Consider the following 26,775-nt stretch of genomic DNA (forward strand, 5'->3'; position numbering starts at 1 on the left):
TTCAATAATCGTACCTCACCTTTAGTTTACGAACGATTTGGTCCCTCACTTTTAATTTTATTAAACGATTTGGTCCATCATTTTTGAAAGATTTAGTATCCGTTAAACGATTTAGTCCTTTAAATTAACAAAAGGATTTCTCAATTAATGGAATTAAACTGAGGGACCATTAAATAGACTTCTAAAACAAAGAGTACCAAACTGTTAATTATGATATATCTGAGAGACCTCTAAATAATTTGTTCTAAAGAATAACATTTTTTTTTTGACGGAGTAACTAATAACATCACTCTGTCAACAAATATGCAATGATTGGATCATTTCGCTCACATTCCCACACAAAAATGATGAAAATTCGAAAATTCTAGGGTTTCTGATTCAAACTGGGTTCAGAAAATGGTAGAATTTCTACCTGAGGAACTGAAAGTAGAAATTCTGAAAAGGGTACGGAACAAGGAGCTGTTGCGATGTACTGCAGTGTGCAAATCATGGTATGCTCTTATCAAATCCTGTTTTTTCATTTTCCAAACCCATCTTCCCCATGTTCAATCTTCGAATTCGAACCCGCATTTAGTCATTTTGTGCCACTATTTTGACCCTAACGATTACGTGATGTCATTTCATGATGATGATACTGAAGAGTTCAGCGAGTGTCATTTGCCTGCTCACTTCTATAACTATTCCAACTTAAGTCTCTTTGCCTCTTGCAACGGCCTTCTTTTATTTCGCGACTATTCTGAGTATATCCTCTGGAATCCATCCATTTGCAGATCACTAACGCTTCCAAAACCAAAACTAAAAAATGGGGAAGAATTATGTGGGCTAGGTTTTGATTCTACCACTAATGATTTTAAAGTGTTAAGGATATTGTGTGATTTTGTTTTTACAGAGCCGAGGTCCATTGTTGTTAAGGCTGAGATTTACTCTGTTAATGCAGCTTCCTGGAAGAATATTACTCATATTGCACCACAATATAAAATCCCATATAATATTTACTTTCAACAGCAGTGTATACCCTTTGTTAACGGTGCATTGCATATGATTGCTCATGATTGTAAAGATAAGGGACATAATTTGGTGCTTGTCTTTGATGTCAAAGATGAAATCTTTCGCGAAATATTATTGCCCCACTGTTTGCAGAATGCTCTGCTTGATATGTTGTTTGTTATCGCATATGGACAATCAATTGCAGTTGTTCATTTTGATAATTCCGGTATTTGGAATGATATATGGGTGATGAAAGAGTATGGTGTGTACGATTCATGGACCAACTTAGGCAAGTTGCAGAATGAAGAGTATGCATCAGCTGCAGTGTTCTTGAGGAAGAATGGGCAATTCATGATAGATTCTGGTTTGGGGAAAATCTTTTCATTTGATTTTGCTACTCAAACCTTCATCGATCTTTTCCCGGGTGTGGAGGAAATGGATGAAAACGGTTCTGCTTCTGTTTTTAGCTATATTGAGACCCTAGCCTTACTTGATAGAGGAAACTTTGGAGATGAATCGAGCCGGTCGCAGAATTTAGGTATCCTTTGATTTTCTAATTATAGTTTTGTTCTACATTGCAGAATGCATTAGGAGTTCATGTTGCGCACATATCTGTGTTGATAGAAATGATATGATAGGTAATTTCATTAAGGTTTGGTAAAGCTACATTACTTGTCGTTCGAACAACATGAACTATTTATGGTGAAATCTTGAGAGCATATTGAATGGTTATTCGGAACTTTGGTGTATGATAATGATTGATTTCGGAATTATAATTTTACTGAGGATGCTTTACTATGTTTTATTTGGTGCTTATCTTCATTCTAGTGTTCTAATTAGAAATAAAATAAAGTAAAAAATCACCTGTAGAGATGATGTATCAGCCAATACTGTTACTACTTTTTTATGTCAAGATAGAAGTGTTTAATATTCATTCTATTTTCTAATTGGATTAAGAACATGATGCAGGAGATGCAACTAATTAACATGACTTAGATGGTGCATTGAGAAAGAAGCTGTAATAGCGGAGGAAGGTAAATATGTTAATTTTTTGGTGTTTCATAGTCTCTCATGGAGTGATCCATACAACTAATGCTTTTTCTTTCTCGAATTCAAGCAAGGAGGATTTGAATTTAATTTTTGAGTTTTTTCAGCTGTTGTTTTGGCTCTCTTTTTTCATATGCATATATGTCTTTTGAACTCGACTCTGTGTCATTCGACTATTACATTGCTAATCACGATACAACTTATGTGTAGTCTATCTTTAATCAAGGCGCAGAATTTAGGTAAGGTAGTATTGGTTTTGCTGTTTATGCTACCATCTAAAAACATATATCCTTCTTTTCTTTATTTTGATGTCTGCTTTGACGTTTAATAGTGGATGATGGAAATTCTACTTTAATATGTCATTTATGTGTTGATAATTTTCCGTTGGTGATGTAATCAGCAAATGTACTGTTCTAGCTAATGTAATCAGCAAATGTACTGTTCTAGATAATTTTCCGTTGGTGTTCCGACTGGTTTAACGGAAAACAACGGCTGGTCTAAATGGAAGGGGACTGGAATCTAGACTAGCCAAACCAGTAAAACGCTATTTTTTCCAAAGAAACTGAAAAGATACACTATAAGACTAATTAGTTCTAATCCGGTTTTGAAGAGAGTATGTATAGACTACATATTGCTCGCTTCGAAGTTCTAGTTATGAACTAAAAACTTGCCTCATATGCTGATGGATCTTAATTGATGAGAAGAGCAGCAAAAAGACAGTGAAGAAATAGTAACAGACCTTCTCCACCACTTATTAGTCAACTTCTTTCTTGCCTAATTCTTTACTAGCTTTTGCAACCAAAATTTACAGAGAGTCATAGCAGCAGAGTTACAGGAACTCCGGTCAAAGATCCGCAGGGTTGCCACAAGTAGTTCCATTCCATATTAAACTTTATCAACACAAATTATGGAACGATCCACGTAATAGTATCTATACGGAAAATCGCATCCGAGAATGCATATAGTATCTTCAGCAATTCCTACATTTAGAAATTAATGAGACTTCAGTGCAACTTTTGATTAATTTGACACAGAAAGTCCTGTGAAATATTGTACTCCATAAAGTGTTATGTGATGGACTACTACATTCTCTGAAGAGTCCAAATTAAAAGTAATTTATTTAGAATTTGGATTTGATCAATCGATTTAGCTTAAAAATGTGACTACAAAAATAATTTTGAATTTTGGCTGATCAAACTATTTTCATGTAAAATTAATTTAATAAGATGTAAGACCTCTTTTTAAATAAATAGATTCGATTAGCCTTGTGAACCACTATAATTGATCAAAATATGATCCATAGCTCATATGGTTATGATCTAATTTAATTCTGAAAGTATCAATTAATAGTTCAAGCCCTAAATATTGTTGTAAAAAATGAAATATATTTATTTAATATATATTTTTATTTGCGTGTTACTAAATCCTACATTGATAGATTATAAATCTCATAGCAGTATAAAAAAGATACTGTAAATTAAATAATTAATCTTCCTTAAATAATTTAAATTTAATTCGGATCTAGTAATACATTAGTAAAATGAATTGAATAATTTAATTGACATAAATGTTCATTTCATTAGAAAATTAATTGAATAACTTAATCGACATAAGTAAAATGTAATTTAGTCGCTCCACTTTTCTTCGATTCACACTACTCGATTATTAAATAAAACCAATTTCAAAGTCATTTGCTTTTCTATCCTCAATCCCCGCAATTAGTAAGTTTCATCAATCTTAACTTGAATTTCTTAGCTTTCATATGAATTTAATGTAGTAGTAGTTTAATTCTACAATTTTTTCAGTCTAAAGCAATACTTTCATACATAATTCGCTATAAATTCAACGAGTCAAATAATTTCCACACAAACAATACTTTCTACACTTCTTTTATATAAAAATACAATTGTGATACTGTTCTAACTTGTTAACATGAATACAAGATATGTCGCCCCGTCTAAGACAAAACTCTTCTCAAACAGATCTATGTTTGAGACGAAAATCAAAAGTTAACTACGTCTTAGATGAAGCCCTCTTCGTCTGAGGATCCATGTGGCAACTGACAGTGACTGCAGAGTTTTTTTTTATTTTAAATTAAAATAATTAAAAAAGAAAATAGTATTAATTGGATCAATGATTTAAAGACTATATTAATAAAGATTCAAGAAGGATTAGTGTAAAATATATTGTCAAAATTAGAGGGTTTAATTATTTCTGTTTCGAAACAATAAAAGTTTAATTGTACTCAAAATTAGTTTAAGTGCTTATATATATTTGTGAGGAAACTATGAGGATATTTTGCACTTTTTGCCTTTCAACTTCTTGTTTCTTCAAATGTAATCTCTTACCATTTTAGGGTTTATGTTTGTAAATGATTTGAACTAAAGAAAATGATGGAATCTCAATCTGATGAACTGAAAGTAGAAATTGTCAAGAGGCTAACAAATAAGGAGCTGTTAATGCAGCTTCATGGAAGAATCTCTCTCATATTACACCACAGTATTATATCCCTGATCATATTCGTTTGAATCATCGGAATACAACCTTCGTTAATGGTGCATTCCATATGATTGCTCGTGATCGCAGTAGTAATGATAGGGGCAGGAGTTTGGTTCTTATCTTTGATGTTAAGTATGAAATCTTTCGTGAAATATTGTTGCCCCAGTGTTTGCAGAACGTTCCTCCTGATAACTTGTTAGTTACTGCATATGGGAAATCAGTTGCAGTTGTTCATCTTGGTTACCGTATTGAGAGTGATATATGGGTGATGAAAGAGTATGGCGTGTTCGATTCGTGGACCAACTTAGCAAATATGTTCAGTGTAAAGACACGATCAGCTGTATTCTTCGTAAGGAAGAATGGACAACTAATGATGGATTCTGGTATTGGAGATATTCTTTCATTTGATTTTGCGACCCAGCGCTTACACAATCTCTTCACGGGTCTGAGCGCACTTTGTCTTTCATCTGCTTTTACATATACGGAGAGCCTAGCCTTACTTGATAGAGGAAACTTAATCGTGGAGCCAAATCAAGCGAGTTGCAGAATCTAGGTATCTTGTGTGTTCGTGTTGGTTTCCTATATATATTTATGTTCCAGGTTGCATAATGAATTAGGAATTCATCTTTAGATTTCTAACTGTGACAATTAAATATTCATTTATATGTGTTGATAGCAATAACATGACAGGTAATTGCATTAAGGTTAAGGTTTGAGTAAGTTACATTGCTTAGCATTCGAACTACGATGTACATTCTGTATTTATTTTTTCAACTTTATCCATTATGATAGAACAAGTGTTAGTAAATTTATCTTTTGATGCAAATAAACCAACAATGGTGAATTCTTCAGTGCATATTGAGAGGATATTCAGATTAATATTATTGTATGCTAGTGATTAATATCAGAATTCTCTTTTCATCGGGGATGCTTTATGTTTGTTGTATCTGGTGCATATGTTCATTCTAGTGTTCAGATTAGTAATGAAATTAAGTGAAAATCATAGGTAGAGTCTCTGTTTTATGAAATTGATGATTAAATCATTATGGTGGGTTTAGAAATGATCTTTTAACCAATACATTTACTTTGATTTCAAAAAGGGTTATATTTCTTATGTCAGGATGGAAGCATTTTCTATTCTTATATACAATGTAAACTTGATGCAGGGGATGCAACTACCGAACTTGGTTCGAGAAAGAAGCTATAATAGGTGGAGAAGGTAATTTTGTTCAATTTTTGTGCTTCATAGCCTCTCACGGAGTGAATGATGCAACTATAATAGTAGTTTCAGCTGTTTTTTTGACTTTTTTGTATGCATATGTCGATTTGAAGTCGACTCTATGTTATTGGCTTATACATTGTTTAACATGATGCAGCTGATGTGTAGTCTTTCATGGTTTGCTGTTTATGATATTGTTTGTAAACGTATATTCTTATATTGTCTATTACAAATTGAAATAGGAGTTCAAATCTCGGTGTCTGCTTTAATATTTTCTAATGAATGAAGGAAATTTTAGCTCCGAGTTATCATTTATGTGCTGTTACTAATTTGCTACTGATGATGTAATTAGCAAATGCATAGTTATATGCTGAGGTTGGGCTAGTTTGACTGTATGGTTCTTGGCAGTGTTTCAAAACCGGAATAGACAGGCACATTCGACCGGTTAAACCAGGAACCAGAGTAGTCTAATAATAAAAAAATATTAGCACAAATAAAAAAGAAGCCTTTTTTAACAGACTCGGACCAGTTGGTTGAATTGGTTCGATAGTCGAACCATGAATTCACTGGTGGCCCATCCGGTTCAATATTTAGTGCATTAGTTATAGCATAGTGATAAATTCCAAACGTACATTCTATAATTGACAAGAATGGAAATTATAAATGTCACACCATAAATTTTCCGAGAATTAATTAATAAAACAAGGAACAGTCCTACGAAATAGTTTACTCCATAAAGTGTTATGTGTTAACAACAAACTACTAATAAACTATCAAAAAGGAATATTTTTACAAAAAAAATAAAAAATGAGGTATTTTTAAAAAAAGCCCAAACTAATTTTAAATTGTGAATGATCAAACTACTTTCTTGTAAAATTGATTTAAGAAGATGTAAGATATAAGCTCTTTTTTAATAAATAGATTCGATTAGCCTAGTTGTTTTTGCTAGCCAAAGCTTCATCAATCTCTTCCCGAATTTGGAGGAAATGGAGGAAACTAGATCTGCTTCTGTTTTTACCTACATGGAGAACCTGGCATTACTTGATAGAGGCAACTTCAGAGATGAATCAAGCCAGTAGCAGAATTTAGGTATCCCACATGTTGATTTTCTATTTATAATTTTGTTCTAGGTTGCAGAATTTGGGTAACCTACATTATTTACCATTCGAACAACGATTATTACCTTCTGTTTGTTTTTCTTTTATCAACTCTATCAGCTAACTATAATAGAACCGGATAGAGTAGTCGAACAAGTATTTGATTCAAATGAAGTAATTATGGTGAAATCTTGAGTGCGTATTGAATGGTTATTCAAATGTTGGAGTATGATTATGATTGATATCGGAATTCTGTTTTAACTGAGGATGCTTTATCTATGTTGTATTTGGTGCATATCTTTATTCTAGTGTTCTGATTAGAAATTAAATAAACTAAAAAAAGTTACCTGTAGAATCTTTGTCTTATGAAATTGATAATTCTAAAAAATTTATGTCACGATGGAAGTATATACTATTCATATTATTTCCTAACTTGATTAAGAACATGATGCAGGAGACTCAACTAATTAACTTGGTTTAGATGATGCTGGGAAAGAAATGTGCTCAACTTCTGTGCTTCTAGTCTTTCATGGAGTGATTGATTCAAGTAACGCTTTTTCTTACTTGAGTGCAAGCAAAGAGGATTTCAATTGAATTTTCGAGTACTATCAGCTGTTGTTTTGGCTCTCTTTTTTCATATGCTTATGTCATTTGAAGTCGACTCTTTGTAATTTGCTATTACATTGCTAAAATATGATGTAGCTGACGTATATGTTTTCATGAATCGTGGTCCAGAACTTAGGCTAAATAGTATTGGTTTTGCTATATATGCTAGTTTGATTTTCATATTTATGCTAGTCTTAAATCTTAATGTCTGGTGTTTGCTAATTTGCTACTGATGACGTAGTCGGTAAATGCACTGTTCTACGTTGAGTTTGGGACTTAGACTAAATAAATTTGGTTAAAGCAGTTTATCATAAAGAATGGCCGGTTAACTCTAATCGCAACACCATTGCTTTAAAATGGCTGTATATCACAAAGATGTGATTTATGTATGGGATAATTATACAATACAACTATTGTGTCATATCATTTGTATAATAAACTAATAAAGTGTTAGCCATGTGGAAAATTGAATTATAAAAAAGATAAGTAATAATTAAAAGGTTCTCTATAGCAAATGCTTATAGATCGGTTATAAAAATGATTGGCGTCATGATTATATGGGATAAATATTCGGATGCATGTCATCAAGGCATTTTTATCATGTAATTCGCTAAAAATTCAATTTTTTAAATAAAACAATATCACAGGTCACTGAAATGCCGCATAATAACAAACAGACTGAATATATAGTTTGACCCCTAGACTTGGATTTTTTTAACCACTTAACTCATAAATTTAATATCTCACCTATTAAATCTCTGAATTTGTTAAAAAAATCCAATTTGATTCTTGAACATAATAAATATGTAAACATTGAATTCCTTTCATTATTATTGCTATCATCAATTGGAGAAATTTTTAAGTTGATTCAGTCCACCACGTCATTCATGAACTAAACCTATTATATGATGACACGTACTAAAATAATGGCACTATCGTAATATTACTATTTAAAAGTATAAATAAGTAATAAACAAAATTACGATAGTAATTACGTATGAGTAATATATTCATTTTGTTAATGAGTGCCACCTCAGCACCATGCATGAATTTTAGAAAAAGTGGTAGTTCATGTATGAAAATGAGAAAATTTGCGTGATTAAAATGAGAAAACATGTAAAGTTCATGATTTTTTTTGACATTAACCCTTTTTTTTAATTCCTCATAACCTATAAATTTTTAAATTAATCTTAGGCACAGTTCAGCTTTCATTATTTCAAAATAAAATAATTAAACTCCTACGTTGCTACAAAGAATCCTTAATTGTTGACGTCTCTCTCATAGTCTAATAGGAAATGTTCAAAAATAATTTTAATATTTAGAATATTTAAAAAATTTATACTCTCTCCGTCCTATTAGAATTGTCCAATTTCTCTATTCTTTTATCTCAGAATTCTTGTCCATTTGTAACAAATAACAATCTTTAAATTAATATTCTCATATTATTCTTGTTTAAAATACACAATGAGCAATTGTATGTCAAGTAAGAATATAGTAGGAGAATTTGAAAAAAAAATATAAAAATTCAAAATATTGATTATATTTTCTTAAACTGTATGATAATATGAAAATGGACAACTCTATTATGCCAGAGATGATATAATTCAATGTCTTCTCACTTGTTCATCTTTTTCTTTCTTTGTCAGAGATAAAACTCTTTGTACGAGGCTTCTTCTCAAACAGATCTACATTTGAGACGAAACTCAAATGTGAATTGCGTCTCAGACGAAGCCCTCTTCGTTTGAGGGTCCATGTGGCAACCGACAGTGTAGTAGAGTTACTGGAGAAGTTATTTTAAATGAAAATAATTAAAAAAAAAGTGTTAATTGGATTCCTAATTCAAAGATATATCGATAAAGACTCAAGAAGGATTAATGTAAAAGATATTGTAAATATATTGTAAAAATAGAGGGTTTAATTATTTTTGTTTTGAAACAACAGGAGTTTAATTATATTTAAAATTAGTTTAAGTGCTTATCTTGTCTAGGTTTTGATTCCACCACTAATGATTTCAAAGTGTGGAGATTGTTGAGTCGTTTTGACTTTGAGTCTAGGCCCAATGCTAAGGCTGAGGTTTACTCTCTTAATGCAGTTTCATGGAAGAATATTTCTCATATTACACCACAATACCGTATCCCGTCTTCTTTTATTTTTAAACGTCAGTCTATACCCTTCGTTAATGGCGCATTGCATATGATTGCTTGTGATTGTACCAGTTTAGGTAAGGGAACGAATTTGGTGCTTGTCTTTGACGTCAAAGATGAAAACTTTCGCGAGATATTATTGCCCGACTGTTTGATGAATTATGATTCGGAATGTATGTTGTTTGTTATCGCATATGGGCAATCAATTGCAGTTGTTCATATTTATGAAACCGCTATGAAGAATGATATATGGGTGATGAAAGAGTATGGCGTGTACAATTCATGGACCAACTTAGGCAAGTTGCACAATGAAGACAGAGCATCAGCTGCAATGTTCTTCAGGAAGAATGGGCAATTCATGATGGATTCTTTTGGGAAATTTTTTTCATTTGATTTTGCTACCCAAAGTTTCACACATCTCTTCCCGGATTTGGAGGAAATCAAGGCTATCCAGGGTACGGTGGGTACGGTGGAACGTTGGCCTGCTTCTGTTTTTACCTATATGGAGACCCTGGCCTTACTTGATAGAGGAAACTTGAAGATGAATCAGGCCAGTCGCAAAATTTAGGTATCCCACATGCTCGTGTTTCTATATGTAATTGTGTTCTAGGTTGCAGAATGCATTAGGAATTCATGTTGTCCACATACATGTGTTGATAAAAATGATACGGTACGCAATTGCATTAAAGTTTGGGTAAGCTACATTACTTACCTTTCGAACAATGATTTTTGCCTTTTGTTTGTTCCTTTGTCAATTTTATGAGCTAATTATAGTAAAACTGGATGGAATAGTCCAGCAGATATTTATTTCAAATGAATTAAGCATGGTGAAATCTTGAGAGCATATTGAAAAGTTATTCGAAATGTTGGAGTATGATTATGATTGATTCAATTCTATTCCCTAACTTTAAGAACTTGATGCAGGAGATTCAACCAATTAACTTGGTTAATACGACATATGTCCAGATCATCAACGACAGCTCAGCTCCAGCTAAGGTACAGCTCAGCTCCAGCTAAGATACAACTCAGCAATATAGTAGGAACGGTTATTCTGTTTTGTATAGGTAGAAAGGGTTATTCTGTTTTGTATATAAATAGCTTTAGGCTTTATTTTTCAATCTAAGTTTGTAATATACAAGCTTCAATATAATTCAAGTTCTTTTGTTCTCTGGTTTCCAATATGGTATCAGAGCGGGTCCGAGCCCGGGATCAGGCATTGCCGCCGGAGTTGCCGCCGCATTATTAGTTTTCTTCTCCGTTGTATCGCATCAAACCGGATTGATGATTTCATTTTGAGTTTCTTCTCCGTTGTATCCAAGTGAACCGGATTGAATTTGATTGATTGTTGATTTGATTCTCCGATTGTACCGAACTGGATGTCCAGTCCCAGCGGTCCGGATTGATTTCTGTTTCAATTTGATTTTTGATTGATTGTTCATCGTTATTGATTGATTGATATTCTTGTTTGAAGCTACATCAATGGCAGCTAATTGATTCGATAAATTTGATGATTCCTATTGTTCAGTTTCATATTCATCCTTTAATCATCGCTATCGGTTCAATTTCAGGTTATTTTGATCAGTTCGTTATTCTTGATTTCAGGTTCTTTCTCATCAATTTTTCTTTCGATTAATGTCTGACTTGTTTTTGTTAACTGCTCTTTGATTTTAGTCTCAATTCATTGCTATCGTTCTTTTTCCCTCTGTTCATATGATTGTGAAGTCTCTAATTCGTTTTTTGTTGTTGAACAAAATCAGTTTGTCAATTGAGATCAATTCCCGCGTGCTCTGATTTTCATTTGTCATATCAGTTCCTGATACTTAAATCAAACTTTACTATAGTCAATTTTTATTTTTCACTTTCTATTGATCTCTATTTCGTTTTCTTCATTCCTATATCAATTCTTGACTTCTTTGCTTCTTTGAGTCAATATAAAATCCATCTAAAATTGTTCTCAGCTTCTCATGATTCAATTTTTAGAAATTATGATGAATTTGATTGTAACTGTTAGTTTGACATTCTTCAAATTTTATGAAAAAGAGATTTCAGTTAAGCACATTATATGTTTGACATAATTCCTCAGCAAAAATCTATTCATTGATGGATTGAAATTCTCCATGCTCATTAGCGGTGTATTAGTTTTGTTGAAGCTGTAATCAATGGTGCAAAGTTTGATAATATAGTATTAGTAAAGGAGGATTGATTCGGTCGACGCAAATGATCTGAAACATGAGTTGGATTATTGTTCTAAGTTGGATCTTCTTCCAACTATACTTAAGAAGATTTGGTGTTGATCATGTAATTTCTTTTACCTGTGTGAGAGCTGTTATGGGAGCATCAAAAAGCTTCTTATTTTGAGGTCTGCAAAAGGTTCACATTTCACAGTGCTACTTTTCTGGAAGCATTAGAGGCATGTGATGGAGCTAATAAATAGAAATATACAATTAGATTTTGAGCAGATTGTATGAGATTGTGGATAATTGTGGTTCTACTTACAACTTTTGGCAAAGATTGCATGGTATTGTGGCTGTTCTGCTAGCAACTTACTGCACACACGTTTGCAACCATTTTTATATCAAGCTGGTCATATTTATTTGATAAATATGTACCAGCTTGAGGGGGGATAATACGACATATGTCCAGATCATCAACGACAGCTCAGCTCCAGCTAAGGTACAGCTCAGCTCCAGCTAAGATACAACTCAGCAATATAGTAGGAACGGTTATTCTGTTTTGTATAGGTAGAAAGGGTTATTCTGTTTTGTATATAAATAGCTTTAGGCTTTATTTTTCAATCTAAGTTTGTAATATACAAGCTTCAATATAATTCAAGTTCTTTTGTTCTCTGTGATAGTGGCGGAAGGTAAATGAGTTCAACTTATGTGCGTCATAGTCTTCCATGGAGTGATAGATACAACTAACGCTTTTCCTTTCTCAAATGCAAGCAAAAAGGATTTGAATTGAATTTTCGAGTATATTCAGATGTTGTTTTGGCTCTCTTTTTCCATATGCATGTCATTTATAGTCGACTCTATGTCATTTGGCTATTACATTGCTAGTCACGATACAACTTACGTGTAGTTTATCTTGAATCAAGGCTCAGAATTAAGGTTCCGTAGTATTGGTTTTGCTGTTTATGCTACCATTTACAACATATATATTACTTCTATTCTCTATCTTGATGTCTGCGTTGATGTTTAATAGTGGATAATGGAAATTATACTTTAAAATGTCATTAATATGTTGGTAATTTGATATTGATGATGTAATCAGAAAATGCACTGGTTTAGACTACATGGTTCTAACCAGTGTTTTAAAAACCGGGTTGGACCAGGTGGTTTGACCGGTTTAACTGGGAAATAGCAGCTGGTCTAGTATGGAAAGGGGGATAAGATGGTAGATTATATTTCAAATCTTTTTAATTAGTGGTTAAGCTCAATAAGTAGAAGATAAATGATCTTGATTGATTGGAGATTGCAGGTCATGATATCTGAAAATGAGCTAAATCCAGTATTGTGATTATGAACGTCCAATCAGATTTTTTGTCTACTAATGTGCTAAAGCTGGAATTTATGAAACTTTTGAGGTTTAAATGTGCTTTTTTACCACTAAACTGAATTGCTTCATTCTGTGCGCTTGGCCAGGCTCTTTGTTTGAGTTTTAAGTTTTAACCCACTAATTGATTTCAAAAAAAGACCCACTGATTAAAGAACCCGACCGGCTGGTTGACCCCACCTGTCCAATCCAAAAGGTACAAAAAATTGAATATTTGGTCCAACCGGATTGAATCAAAAGAATCGACGGTTGAACTGGTTATGCCACAAATAGGACATATCCGTCTATATCTACCAAATGTCCGTTGCTAATTCCCGAATTTTTATCTTACTCGCCTATTTGGTTTTTAAACCATTGCTTTAAAATATTGGTACTAATTTCTGTTATTTTTTAAAGGAAAATGAACATGATATATTTCAGGGCAATTGAAGAATCTGCTTGTACATTTAATAATTACTTATTTTTTTAGTGTACTAAGCATTTGCCTTAGAAAATTTATTAATGATACTTATTTTTTTATCATTAATTTTTTCACATGGCTAACACATTATTAATTTGCATGAATGTCATCGTGCAACGGTTATGTCTACTTCGTTTAATTTTTCTAAAACATCTCAACTTTAATTGATAGCAGAATTCCAATCATTAAATTTTTTTCATCTTCTTTAAGTTTTACTGACATGACATCCACATACTATACAACTCGCATAAATGTTTAATTTTTTTAATAAAAGATCATATATTTAGCACTATGCAATAGATTAGCATCTGATGAAATGTACAGACTCATCTGCCACAAATTCCATTGAATACATTTCTTGTATAGGACATCAATAGTAGATAACATGCGTCAATCTCTATAATATACACTTCAAAAACTTTAATTTACCGGGACTACTATGGCATTTACTTCTATGAATCACTTTTGTCGAAAATGTGCTTCGACTTCATGTACCGAGCAACTTCTTCCATCTAGCATAACCTAGAACAAGCAGGAAAAGCAAAAAACAGGCTGCTGAAGTGCCTCCAACAAAGTAGCCAAAAATTCCATCTATTGCGTATAATCGGCACGGAATATTCATGCCAAAAAACGAAGCTATCAACGTATCCATTGCTATAGCAAATGATGCAATTGTTAGTGTCAGCTGTAGTTGAATGAGTTCATTTCGCTGGTTGTCGAGTTGGATGTTGACGTAATCTTCTGTGTCGTCGATATACTCGCGTACCTGAATAAACAAGTAAGAAAATATTCACTTACTCGATGATTGCTAAACTCAACTTTTGTAACCTAGAAACCGTGAGCGGTACATAAGCTGGATAGTAAAATCCAATATAAGATAGCAATGCTCAGAAACAATTATACAAAAGAATTATATGTTATCTTGAAAAATAAATGGTTTAGTTAAAATTCAGATTATTAATCTTTAAACTGGCATTTCCATTATTTCAAATCCCAATCGTCAACTCACAAATGAGAGAATAAAATTCATCGCAACTATTTGTCAAGTTAATATTTATCAAACAGTATCATTTCAAATCTGAAAAACCTCTCAATAAACCGTCAACAATGCTATATAAAACAATACTTCATTCCACAACAATGTATCATTTTATATGCATATGCACAATCAGTATAGGGCCATATCATAACTTTACATACCATCAAAATAGTATTAAACAAATAATTGATATTTCAACTTAAACTGGGGAAATTTTAAGCATGTAAAATGACTTGTAAATATGAAAAAGTAATTTAGAGAAACTTAACTAAGCAAGATTTTTAAACTGAAAGGATTAAATAATGTATCTTAGACTTAAGATCATATATGTACGTCTCAAAAGGAAAAAAAATCATCATAATGATCAAATCTGACTAATTGGTAAATTTTAGGAGAACTTTTGGGTGGTTAGTTACCAATTCAAAGCATAATTTTATGAGAAAATAGCTCATTCCTATAATCCAATTCCTAACAGAAGACTTGAGCAACAAGTTATAAACAGGCATTTAGTACATCATAACACTCCAGCTAAATTGAAAGGAAAAAAGAACTTACGGACAAAATCTTGTTACGTGTTCCATCCAACTGCATAAAATAAGCTTCAAGTAACATCTCCAATTCCTCTACATCATTTACATCCAAATTGCTGCCAGTAACCATACTTCCGCTGCGACTAGAATTAAGGCGAGAGAGATGGGAGGTAGCAACCACCATGCCATTTGTATCTGTAGCTCCTAATAAAGTCTCAGATTGCTGATTCTGGTTCCACTTCCTTGTCAAATACAAGTCTGCCATATCCTCATTATCATCCAACAAATGTTCAATTTCATCTCTTACCTGATATAAAACAGATCTGCAACTCTCAGAAGAAGTGTAACCAAAAACAATCATGAGCCATAAGTTTCAGCTATTACGTTAGTGCATGATTCACATGTAAAAGCTATTTTAGAACAAACTAAACAACTCAAAGATCATATTGTAACACCATAAATAGCAATTAACATGAAAACAATAACCACATCCAGAACTTAAGAAAACTCGACAAGTTTAAGGACTACTAAAAAGATTTAACACTAGGCAACAAATAACAAGAAAAAAAAATGGGATAATTGATTTAGGGAGTTGCAAAACTTTCATGTTATTTCATTTTAGTGACTAAACTTCAATTTGTTTCATTATGGTTACTTAATTTTAATTTCATTTCAACAAAGAAGAATTTTTTGTGACTGAACTTTTATTTATTTCATTTTCTTTCATTTTGGTAACTAAAAACCCTTCTCGTTGAATTGAATTAAAATTTAGTTACCAAAATAAAATAAATTAAAGTATATTCACTAAAATGAAATACCGCAAAAGTTTAGTGACTCTCATAATCAATTACCCACATAAGTGGAGTCACAAGGATATTAAAGGAATCCGCAGAGTCTCCATACAATAAAGCAGATAGAGGAAGAGTGAGAACCAGATTGTAGAAATAAATTGTTCCTATAATTGGAACAAATGCAATACTAGGATAACATGTGCAATAATCTCTTCTCTCATTTTTTTATGCAGTTAATTGTTTAACTACCAGAAATCAATGCATTCACAAGTACGAGAAATAGGAATAGGGAAAAGAATGAGATAGAATCAATCCAAGATACCTTTTGCACACGAGCAAGCAGGCGTGTAAGATTGCTTTTCAAACTTCTCACGTGTTCAAGATTCTTTGTGCTAACATTTCTAGCAAGTTCATCTAAAACAGGGTAAGCATCTCTCTCTAAGTCTGCCACATTGGAGTCCAAATAGATACATACAACCTCTAATGCAATCTCCAGAACTTGAAACTCAAATGGAAGCTCACATTGCAAACCTTCGACAGCTTCTGTATGCCCCGCTCCTTCGACATTAAATGACTGTTTAAGAGGTATTTGCTGCCTCAGCTGATCCACAAATGGAAGGACCTCTTGACGTAGAGGATCCAAAATCAGGACTTCTTCAGCTGTAACTATAGCCCTTATGAACTCCAAACTGACAACCATGGCTTTCTCTCTCGCTGCAAGAAATTAAATTTAAAAAGGTATAAATCAAATTCAACATTAAAAAGGTATAACCAAATTGTTGCTCTTATAAGAAATAAATGGTTTGATACAGTGAATGTTGTGAGAAAGTTGGTCGTAAAACTAATTGTTTAATTCCAACTTTAAGCTCTCCATATTTTCAAAGAAGTTCATTTTCATAAATTACAATCTTAATGTATTATACTTCAATTCTTTAAGAGCACTTTCTTCCTTTTGATTTTTAAAATAGTCATAACCCAAAAAAATACTATTATCAATAATCTTAGATTTTATCGAAAGGATATATCTTTCTTTGCTTTTTCAACTAATTTAAATGTTAACTTCCAATATATCTTTGGATTTTCAATTAATTTACATGTTAACTTCTAACATATTAATTTTACTTGCACTTTAACTCACCAGTTATCATACTAAATGAAATTTTCATCCTTTAGAAAAACACCTTAACTAATTATTGCTATCAGAACTTCATAATACTTTCTAAATGTATCAAACCCAATAGAACTTCAAAGAGAACAGCACCAAACACATCACCATATTCAAATAACATCAGGATTTAGTGACTCTAATATACGAACAAATTCAAATAAAAAACAAAAAACAAATTCACCAAGACTCTGGCATCATTTTTCTTGTAAATTGTAAAATTTCTTCATTGCATCTGAGATGATGCTTCATACATTCCCGCGAAAACTTAATAAGAGAATATCTTTCCATGAAGTTCCATGCTTTGCACCTTGAACTTCAACTGCTATAGAACCTCATATCACAGCAATAAGAATAATAACATATTGTAGTATGGAAGAAAGGCCAGCTATTAGATCACACTACAAAGGTAATTATGCTTATTTGAGGACGAGCAACTCTAAAAAAAATGGTTAACTATTATCCTAAACCACTTCACAGGAAAATTATAAAAAGAATTTAAATATACATCGCACTGTTCTTAGTTAAGCTACTTCACCACCGCATTTATCCTTCCCATTATCGATTTTTCAACTTTTTGCTCTATAAAATTGGCTAATCTGATAGATCCTCTTATCTCTTTTTGCAAAAATATGACAGAGCATATAGAATCAAAATCTCAACTGGTAATTAAGCAAGCACTAGTTCCATGCTTTGTCCTACTAGAATAACAGCTTGCCACAAAAAATCCTCAATCATATTCAATAACATCGTAACCATATCAACAAACTATTACAGGAACGCGGAATCCAAGAATGTACGGAATCATATTCAAATTCAAATTCAAATTCAAATTCAAATGGAAAACAAAAATCATAATCATGATCATATTCAATAACATCAAAACCAAACTTAAAAGTTTGTTAACTTTTATAGTGCTACTAATACATTCAACATTCTATAAGAATACCCAATTAATCTTTTCATTTCAAGAACGTAATCAAATACAATACAGAATTAAACCCAATCAAAATTAGTACAAAAGATAGAAACTTCGAATTACCAAGAATGTTGGAGGAATGAGAAAAAACAGGGCCAAGAATCCTCAAATCCCGAGCCGGAATCGAAACCCGTTTAATAATCACACTTTTATCACATTCCATCAGCTCTGAATTCCCAAACCTATCAAATCTCATCCACAATCGAGCACCTCCAGCTTTCTTCTTCGTTTTCGGAACCGCCCCAACAATCAAATTATTATTATTGCCAGTATTTCCATCGTTTAACTGCTGAGGAGGCGAATTTGCCGCTCTGAACGGCGGAGGAGGTGGCCGGGAAGCAGATGGCGCGGCCGATTTCTTCTTCAATCTGCGCCTTATGGACTTCGGTGAAAAGAACGAGCCCCTTCCCATTTTTCCTTTCCTTTATAATTATTATTTTGTTGATGTTTGTAATTTTCTGATTTTGGAATTAGGGTTTGGAAATTTGTGGGCGGTGGAGGAGGAAGGTGGTGGTGGTGGTGGTGGTGGTGGAAGATTAATTAGTTCTCCTTCTTCTTCTTCTTGAAATGTTGCCATAAATGTGTGTGTCGTCTTTATTAGTAAGATTCTCTCTTTTCTCTAATTATAACTTTTTGAACAATACTTTATTTTATACATATTATTCTTATTTTTATTATTATTTAATATTTTAACTATTTTTTAAAATCACTCAATTTAAATTACTGATGGATACCGAATCCTATTGCAAGTATAATGGAGCCGAGTTGCAGGAGATCCACTCTCAGGTGATACCGGACTCCCCACTGAAGATCCGAAGATATGAAGAAGACGCCGAATCTCTTAAGATCCGGCGACATAAAGACCGAATCCCACATGATCCGCCGACAGCGCGTCGGGTCCGGAATTCGGGTAATCAACTAAGTATAGAAATATTGTCCTATTCGGACACAAACACTACATATGGAAGGATAAGCTCTACTTTAGGAAGATAAGACTATTTAGGAAGACGTTCCTAAATAGGACTCTTATCAAATTAAGGTAGATCCCGACAAATCAGGAGAATCTCTACGATATTGCCGAATCCATATAAAGTAGGATTCACCTGCCTAATACAACTCTACTAGGTATATTCGACTACTATAAAAGGAGCACGAGGTATGCCTAGAATCGATAATTACATTCATATACTCAAAACGCTGCTCAAAGCTCTAAACTGACTTTAGCATCGGAGAGTTAATCGGACAACCACCGTCCGGTTAGCTTCTACCCTGTTTTGCAGGTCTTACTCACCGGTTCAGAAGGCAGACTCCATCAATTGGCGCCGTCTGTGGGAAAAGTTTAACTAAACTTCAAAAGGAGGAGCTTTTTTGAACTCAAAAACAAATCTCATTGAAGAAGATGACTTCTGAAAGAGTAAACCTGAAGAATCAAACGTCACAGAGAAAACGAAAAGCAACAGAACTCTCAACTCCTCCTCCAGTAACTTTTGATGGGGAAGACTTCGGGAGAATAGCTGAAGAGCACAACGAAGCTCTGGTGGTGGCCATGATCATCGAACACTGGAACGTTGAGAGAATCCTGATCGATGAAGGAAGCGCAATAAACCTAATAACAAAAAAGGCCTACGAAAGCCTAGGAAGAGACCTAGCGGAACTAAAAAGAAATGCCACGCCTATGGTAGGATTTGGGGGCTTGCCAATTAAGCCCAACGGAACAATTACACTCGATGTCAAGCTAGGAAGGACAAGGAAAAGCGAGGAATTACCTACACGGTTTAGTGTCGTAGAAATCGACCTACCATACAACGCGATACTGGGGAGACCCTTCCTCCACGACTCAGCCGCCGTGACGAGCATAAAAGCACTAACCATGAAGATACCGACGAAACAAGGAATTATCACGATACAAGGAAACCGAGCCGAGGCGAAAAAGTGCTACGAACAAGCAATAAAAGAATCAGGCGAAACAATGGCAATAGAAGAAATCCTTAATCACGACATCGAAGAAAAAGAAACAGCACCCGAAGGCGAAACAAAGAAACTCCAACTCGACAAGGAGAAAAGAGTAAATCTCGGCGCAAACATGAACCCAAAGATCGAAAGCGAAATCACGGCCATGCTGAAAAACAACGTCAAAACCTTCGCTGCTAACGCGTCATAAATAGTCGGAATAGACCCCCAAGTCATTACTCATGATCTAAATGTAGCAGAAGCGGCGAACCCGGTGAAGCAAAAGAAAAGGAAGTTCTCGGAAGAAAAACAGAAAATAATCGCTGAAGAAGTAGAAAAACTGGAGAAAGCAGGATTCATACGAGAAGTCCACTACCCCGAGTGGGTAGCTAACGTAGTTATCGTAAAGAAAGCCAACGGAAAAAATAGAATGTGTGTAGATTACACCGATCTAAACAAAGCGTGTCCTAAAGATAGCTACCCTCTCCCAGACATCGATCAACTCGTGGACTCTACTGCTGGACACGCAATGTATAGCCTAGCCGATGCAGCTCAAGGCTACCACCAAATTCAGATGAAGGAGCAAGACCAGGAAAAAACTTCATTCATCACGGAGGGAGGAACTTACTGCTACACGGCAATGCCTTTCGGTTTGAAAAACGCTGGAGCGACATACCAAAGGCTTATGAATTTCATGTTCAAAGACGAGATAGGAAAACGAGTCCAGGTGTATGTAGACGACCTAATCATCAAGAGCGAGAAAGAAGAAACCCATGCAAAAGATCTTGAAGAAACATTCAACATACTAAATAAGTTTGGAATGAAGCTGAACCCTGACAAATGCACGTTCGGTGTACAAGGCGGGAAATTCCTGGGATTTATGATATCTCAAAGAGGAATAGAGGCGAACCCCGAGAAGATCAAAGCAATTATGGACATGAAGGCACCAAGAAACATAAATGAAGTTCAAAAACTCAACGGGCGAATCACAGCACTCGGTAGATTCATGTCCTGCTCAGCAAAAAGATGCTTGCCTTTCTTCAAAGCCCTCAAAGGAACACAAAAATTTGAATGGAACGAAGACTGCAAGAACGCTTTCGAAGAAATAAAGAAGTTCCTCGTCACCCCTCCATTGCTCAGCAGACCGCTGAAAGGGGAGACGCTATATCTATACATCAGCACCACACACGAGACTATCGGGACAGTGCTGGTAAGGGAAGAAGATAACGAGATGAAGCCAATCTACTACATTAGTCGAGTCCTGAAAGGCGCGGAGACGCGATACCCCGAGATCGAAAAAATGGCACTGGCCGTATTAACCACAGCTAAAAAACTAAGATACTACTTCCAAAGTCACAACGTTGTGGTAAGAACAAATCAACCATTGCGAAAGGCGATCCAACGACCAGAAACTTCCGAAAGATTAGTCTACTGGTCCATCCAACTCAGCGAACACGACATAAGATACGAACCTCGTCCGACTCTAAAAGCACAAGCTTTGGCGGACTTTGTAGCAGAAATAACTCCAACCGAGACTGGTCAACCCAAACCAGCCTTGGTATGGGAACTCCACGTAGATGGAGCGTCGAACGAAAAAGGAGCTGGAGCAGGAGCAATCCTCAGAGGACCCGAAAAAATCAGAATCGAATATGGAGTAAGCATCCAATTCACCGCCAGCAACAATGTAGCTGAGTACGAAGCCCTAATCGCAGGCCTCGGCCTCGCATTAGAAATAAGAACGGAAGTCCTAAAGATCTATAGCGACTCCCAGCTGGTGGTAAATCAGGTCAAGGGAGAATATCAAGCCAAAGAAACAGGGATGATCGAATACCTGGGACAAGTCAAAACACAGCTCCAACAGCTGGAAGCACAAGGAGGACAATGGGAAATCATTCAAATCCCGAGAGAGGAAAACACCGAAGCCGACGCCATCGCCAAATCAGCATCAGAACTCGGAGATCTATTCGCTAAAATGCAGTTAAAGGAAATTCTCGAATCACCAAGCACCAGAAAAACAGAAGTCATGGAAATCGAGGAGACCGACTCCTGGATGACTCCATTGATCAAATATCTAGACCGCGGCGAGTTACCAACAGACAAAGTCGAAGCCATTCGCACCATCAGAAAATCTGCCAACTACTCTTTTCACAACGGAGTTCTCTACCGAACCTCCTTGACTCATCCATGGTCTAGGTGCGTCTCGCCTCAGACAGGAGAATCCATCTTAAGGGAAATCCACGAAGGAATATGCGGCGCGCACGAAGGAGCAGTCACCATAGCAAGAAAAACAATACTCCAAGGATACTACTGGCCGACCATCAAAGAAGACGCGAAAACATTAGTCAAGAAATGTGATAAATGCCAAAGACACGACAACAGCAGTCGTGTACCAGCAGTACCTAAAGGATCAATGGAGAGCCCGTGGCCGTTCGCCACATGGGGGATTGACATAGTTGGACCGTTTGAAACGGGAAAACATCAAGTGAAATTCCTAATCGTCGCAATAGAGCACTTCACAAAATGGGTAGAGGTAGCGCCTGTCGCAACCATCACTGCAGCCAAAGTAGAGGAATTCTTCAAGAACGAAGTAATATGCCGATTCGGCATACCCCACACTGTAATAGCAGACAACGGCAAACAATTCAATTGCAAGCGGTTCAAGGCATTTTGCAAAGGACTGATGATCAATTTGAAATTTACTTCGGTGGCGCACCCTCAGACGAACGGAATGACAGAAGTCACCAACCGAACCATAGCACAAGGAATAAAAAAGAGGCTTTCTCAGTATAAGGAGAACTGGGCAGAAGAATTATACAGCGTTCTATGGGCATACAGAACAACTCCTCGAAAAGGAACTGGCGAAACACCTTTCAGGCTCGCCTATGGCACAGAAGCAGTAATTCCAGTAGAAATTGGCATACCCAGTATCAGGGTAAACTATCTAGAAGAAGGAACTAACGAGGCTAGAACAAGGCTATGTCTAGACCTACTAGAGGAAAGAAGGGATGAAGCGGCAGCCCGAGCCGCTACATACAAGAAGCAAGCTGCAAGATACCATAACAAAAGAATGAATTTTAGAGAATTCCAAAGAGGCGATCTGGTCTTACGAAACGCGGAAGTTGGCAGAGGAAACGCAGGAGTAAAGAAAATGCAGGCTAATTGGGAAGGCCCCTTCATTATAGAGGAAACTACTGGCAAAGGCGTATATAAACTAAAGACAATAACTGGGTCCATGGTACCCAGATATTGGAATATAGAGCACCTGAGAAAGTATTATCAATAGATTAATTCATGGCATGTACTTATTTCCATTTTTGAAATAAAAAGGCGATTTGGCGACAAGAAGCAAATCTTATAGGCTCGCTCGAGACCTAATACATACAATTTAACAAGAGTCGTTTGAATCTTAGTTAAAAAATAATTTAGACTCGTCCGAGTCAAATAAATAAAAGGATCCGTTCGGACCTACAAATAAATTACACCAGCAGAAGTTTAGATTAACTTCTCAAAATAACAAACGAGTTTAGATTAACTCTACAACTAAAGAAAAGTAATGGTCAAAAGATCATTATATTCACAGAAGCAAAATTACAAAGGATCCGCCTACGATCCAATACAAAAATAAGGCGAAAGCAAAAAATAAACAAAAGCAAAAAATACAAAAAAGCAAAAAATACAAAAAGAAGAAAATAAAAATTAAGCCTTCTTCAGAGCATCTTGCTTCTGCTTATCAAGCTTCGCCTTCACCTCCTTCGCCAAAGAAGCAGGATCCAGCTGATTGACTCCAGAAAGATCGACGCCAGGATTCTGCTCCCGCAGCTTTGCCCCGATCGCCAACCGGTATTGAGTCATGACTTGGGAATAAAAACTCCCAGAGTCACCCAAACGCCGGCGGAGACGCCCCTCTTCTTTCTTCAGATCATCCCTCTCTTTAATGAGAGCATCTGAAGAAGACTTTAGAGACTCGACTTCATCGGACAAAGTTTGAACCCGAGCCTCTAAGGCGGAAATCTCCCGAGTCTTGGGAGATACGGAGGACCTCAGCTGTTGGATCAGACCAGTCGCCTCGCCAGCTTCATCCTCCATTTTTTGTTTTTCGGAGAGCCAAGACTCCGAATCCTCCTGAAGCTTCTTCAGCTGATCCACCGCATCCCTTCGGCGGCGCTCCAAAACAGCGATGGACTGGACCACCTACAAAAGAAAGCAATAAATAAGAAAAATAAAAAAACAAATCATAATATAAAGTAAAAGAAGACAGACATACCGAAAAACCGCCGAGACAGGCGAACTCGGCCAAACTATCGCCATGCTCGCGATCAATGGACTCGATGTCCTCTTTTATCATAATATTCTCCATGCAAGCATGAAGAATGGCGACGTTTGAAAGTCGAGGCGGATTCTGTGCGTCCGCCCAAGCTGCAAACCGAGGTGCCTCCTCGATAGACACCCCAGAAGATTTCTTCTTCTTGGGACGCTTGGCAGAAGCTCCAGCCTGGTCCTCAGCAGGACGCTTCTGGCCGGCGGTAGGCAACCCCTTCAGAGAAGGAACTGATTCCTTCGAAGGAAGCAAAGGCGACTCAGAAGTCGCAGCAGGAACTTGATCGCCAGAAGCAGGATCAAGATCCACCGAATCAGGCGTCGGATTCGGCACGGCGATCGTAGATGGATTAGGAACGCCACTAGTGACCTCGCCCATATCTACAGTCATATCGACATGAAAATTGTCAAGCAAATGTTCAAGAGAAGTCGACATCCTACAAAACAAAAACATAACAACAAAAGATTAGAAAAATACCTTCTAAAGGAAGACCCGCCAAAAGTATTTCACGGCGACTCAAATATTGTTCTAAAAGAACGCTGTACTTGGGCTTATCAAAACGACAATCCGACAACAAAGACAAGGCGAAGTCCTTCTCCCCATCAGCCAGATCAGGTACATCAGTAAGCGAAACCTTACTAGAAGTAAAACTCCGCGAAAAAGAGGAAAAAGAAGAATGCTGAACCAAGAAAAACTTAGGGGTCCAACCCTTCAAAGAAGACGGAAGACTAAAAAGAGACCGGTTCGGTCGACCACCAGCAAAAATAAATTCCTCACCCTTTCGGCGGGAGAAAACATAAAAATAATTAAAAAGAGCAAGCGAAGGCTCCTGCATCCGAACCCTACACGATTCCATAAAAGAACAAAGAAGGCGAATCGCGTTCGGATGCAGTTGACCCAAAGGAACACCTAAATTATGACAGACCTCTACAATTAAAGACTCTAAGGGAAACCTAAGACCCGCTAAAAGCTGTTCATGAAAAATTATTATCTTAGAAGGCGAATTGGTGCTATGATTCGCCCGATACAACTTTGCCGGTCTCAGAATAACATACGACTCAGGAAAGTTAAATTCCTCGGCATAACCAAGTATCTGCTCTCTCGACAAGGAGCTCCGGGTATATTCTAGCTCGTCACGAGCACCCTTCGCCCCCTCAGTTACTTCTGACATTTTAAAAAAATTTAAAATGGGGGGGAAACACGGAGTGATGATGAAATTAAAATTCTAAAAGATCAAAAGAAAGGAAAAGACGAAGAACAAGAAGAACAAGAGGAATAAAATCAAAACTGAAAACTACCAAGAAATTAAATTAGCGAAAAGGTAAAATACCTCGCAAGCAAATACGCAGGATCGAAAGAAAGATAAGGAGCAACTTGAAAACGAGGAATCTTGACAGCAGAAGAAAGAAACCCACAGAAAGCTTGAAGAAATCGAAAATTTAGCAGTTGCAGAGAAAGCAAAGGTTGAAGAAGAAGGAAAATGAAAGAAAATGAGCAATTATATAGCCTGAACCAAAGAAACTGAAAAGACGAAATCCCATAATTACAAATAAGGACCAACTAATAGCGCACGAAGACACTTGTCCTTCATCCAGTCATAACCCTCTACTGATATACAACACGTGGCAACGCAGAATCTTACTAAAGATGAAACGTCGCCCGGAATATAAAACGACTCGCCCGTATAAGAGAACTCAGCTCCAAAAGAGCTAAAATCCACTAAGGCATAAATGACAAACTACTTCAGCTCACTTGCGGGGGGGCTAATGATGGATACCGAATCCTATTGCAAGTATTATGGAGCCGAGTTGCAGGAGATCCACTCTCAGGTGATACCGGACTCCCCCTGAAGATCCGAAGATATGAAGAAGACGCCGAATCTCTTAAGATCCGGCGACATAAAGACCGAATCCCACATGATCCGCCGACAGCGCGTCGGGTCCGGGATTCGGGTAATCAACTAAGTATGGAAATATTGTCCTATTCGGACACAAACACTACATATGGAAGGATAAGCTCTACTTTAGGAAGATAAGACTATTTAGGAAGACGTTCCTAAATAGGACTCTTATCAGATTAAGGTAGATCCCGACAAATCAGGAGAATCTCTACGATATTGCCGAATCCATATAAAGTAGGATTCACCTGCCTAATACAACTCTACTAGATATATTCGACTACTATAAAAGGAGCACGAGGTATGCCTAGAATCGATAATTACATTCATATACTCAAAACGCTGCTCAAAGCTCTAAACTGACTTTAGCATCGGAGAGTTAATCGGACAATCACCGTCCGGTTAGCTTCTACCCTGTTTTGCAGGTCTTACTCACCGGTTCAGAAGGCAGACTCCATCAATTACTATCAAAAAAAATATATTTCAATTTTA

At 35.9% G+C, this 26,775-nt stretch overlaps 4 protein-coding genes and 1 long non-coding RNA gene across 6 annotated transcripts; 3 read left to right on the plus strand and 2 right to left on the minus strand.

Moving 5' to 3' along the window:
* Nucleotides 1-268: 268 nt before the first annotated feature.
* LOC126659599 (F-box protein CPR1-like) lies at nucleotides 269-2,391 on the plus strand. Its single transcript, XM_050352896.2, has 2 exons — nucleotides 269-1,525; nucleotides 1,957-2,391. Exons 1-2 carry the CDS (start codon nucleotides 397-399, stop codon nucleotides 1,971-1,973), a joined length of 1,146 nt encoding a protein of 381 aa, XP_050208853.1. The 5' UTR covers nucleotides 269-396; the 3' UTR covers nucleotides 1,974-2,391.
* A 2,303-nt stretch (nucleotides 2,392-4,694) lies between these two features.
* LOC130014894 (uncharacterized) lies at nucleotides 4,695-7,637 on the plus strand. Of its 2 annotated transcripts, none has more exons than XR_008789626.1 (3): nucleotides 4,695-5,086; nucleotides 5,654-6,841; nucleotides 7,304-7,637. It is a non-coding gene; the product is annotated as an uncharacterized LOC130014894 (long non-coding RNA). The 2 variants fall into 2 exon arrangements; XR_008789625.1 differs by having other exon boundaries at nucleotides 5,700-6,841.
* Nucleotides 7,638-8,919: 1,282 nt separating this feature from the next.
* LOC130014944 (F-box/kelch-repeat protein At3g06240-like) lies at nucleotides 8,920-12,445 on the plus strand. The gene is made up of 3 exons (XM_056104095.1): nucleotides 8,920-8,929; nucleotides 9,443-10,167; nucleotides 10,524-12,445. The coding sequence occupies exons 1-2, from the start codon at nucleotides 8,920-8,922 to the stop codon at nucleotides 10,165-10,167; spliced, it is 735 nt and encodes a 244-aa protein (XP_055960070.1). The 3' UTR covers nucleotides 10,524-12,445.
* Nucleotides 12,446-13,868: 1,423 nt separating this feature from the next.
* LOC126661410 (magnesium transporter MRS2-4) lies at nucleotides 13,869-18,721 on the minus strand. Its single transcript, XM_050355263.2, has 4 exons — nucleotides 18,182-18,721; nucleotides 16,297-16,688; nucleotides 15,209-15,490; nucleotides 13,869-14,380 (listed from the first exon to the last, which is right to left on the minus strand). The coding sequence occupies exons 1-4, from the start codon at nucleotides 18,528-18,530 to the stop codon at nucleotides 14,102-14,104; spliced, it is 1,302 nt and encodes a 433-aa protein (XP_050211220.1). The 5' UTR covers nucleotides 18,531-18,721; the 3' UTR covers nucleotides 13,869-14,101.
* A 4,217-nt stretch (nucleotides 18,722-22,938) lies between these two features.
* LOC130014945 (uncharacterized) lies at nucleotides 22,939-25,031 on the minus strand. Its single transcript, XM_056104096.1, has 3 exons — nucleotides 24,864-25,031; nucleotides 24,358-24,766; nucleotides 22,939-22,948 (listed from the first exon to the last, which is right to left on the minus strand). Exons 2-3 carry the CDS (start codon nucleotides 24,762-24,764, stop codon nucleotides 22,939-22,941), a joined length of 417 nt encoding a protein of 138 aa, XP_055960071.1. The 5' UTR covers nucleotides 24,765-24,766; nucleotides 24,864-25,031.
* Nucleotides 25,032-26,775: the final 1,744 nt, after the last annotated feature.

This window comes from Mercurialis annua, linkage group LG8 (assembly GCF_937616625.2).
Source record: "Mercurialis annua linkage group LG8, ddMerAnnu1.2, whole genome shotgun sequence".
Classification (NCBI taxonomy): Eukaryota; Viridiplantae; Streptophyta; class Magnoliopsida; order Malpighiales; family Euphorbiaceae; genus Mercurialis; species Mercurialis annua.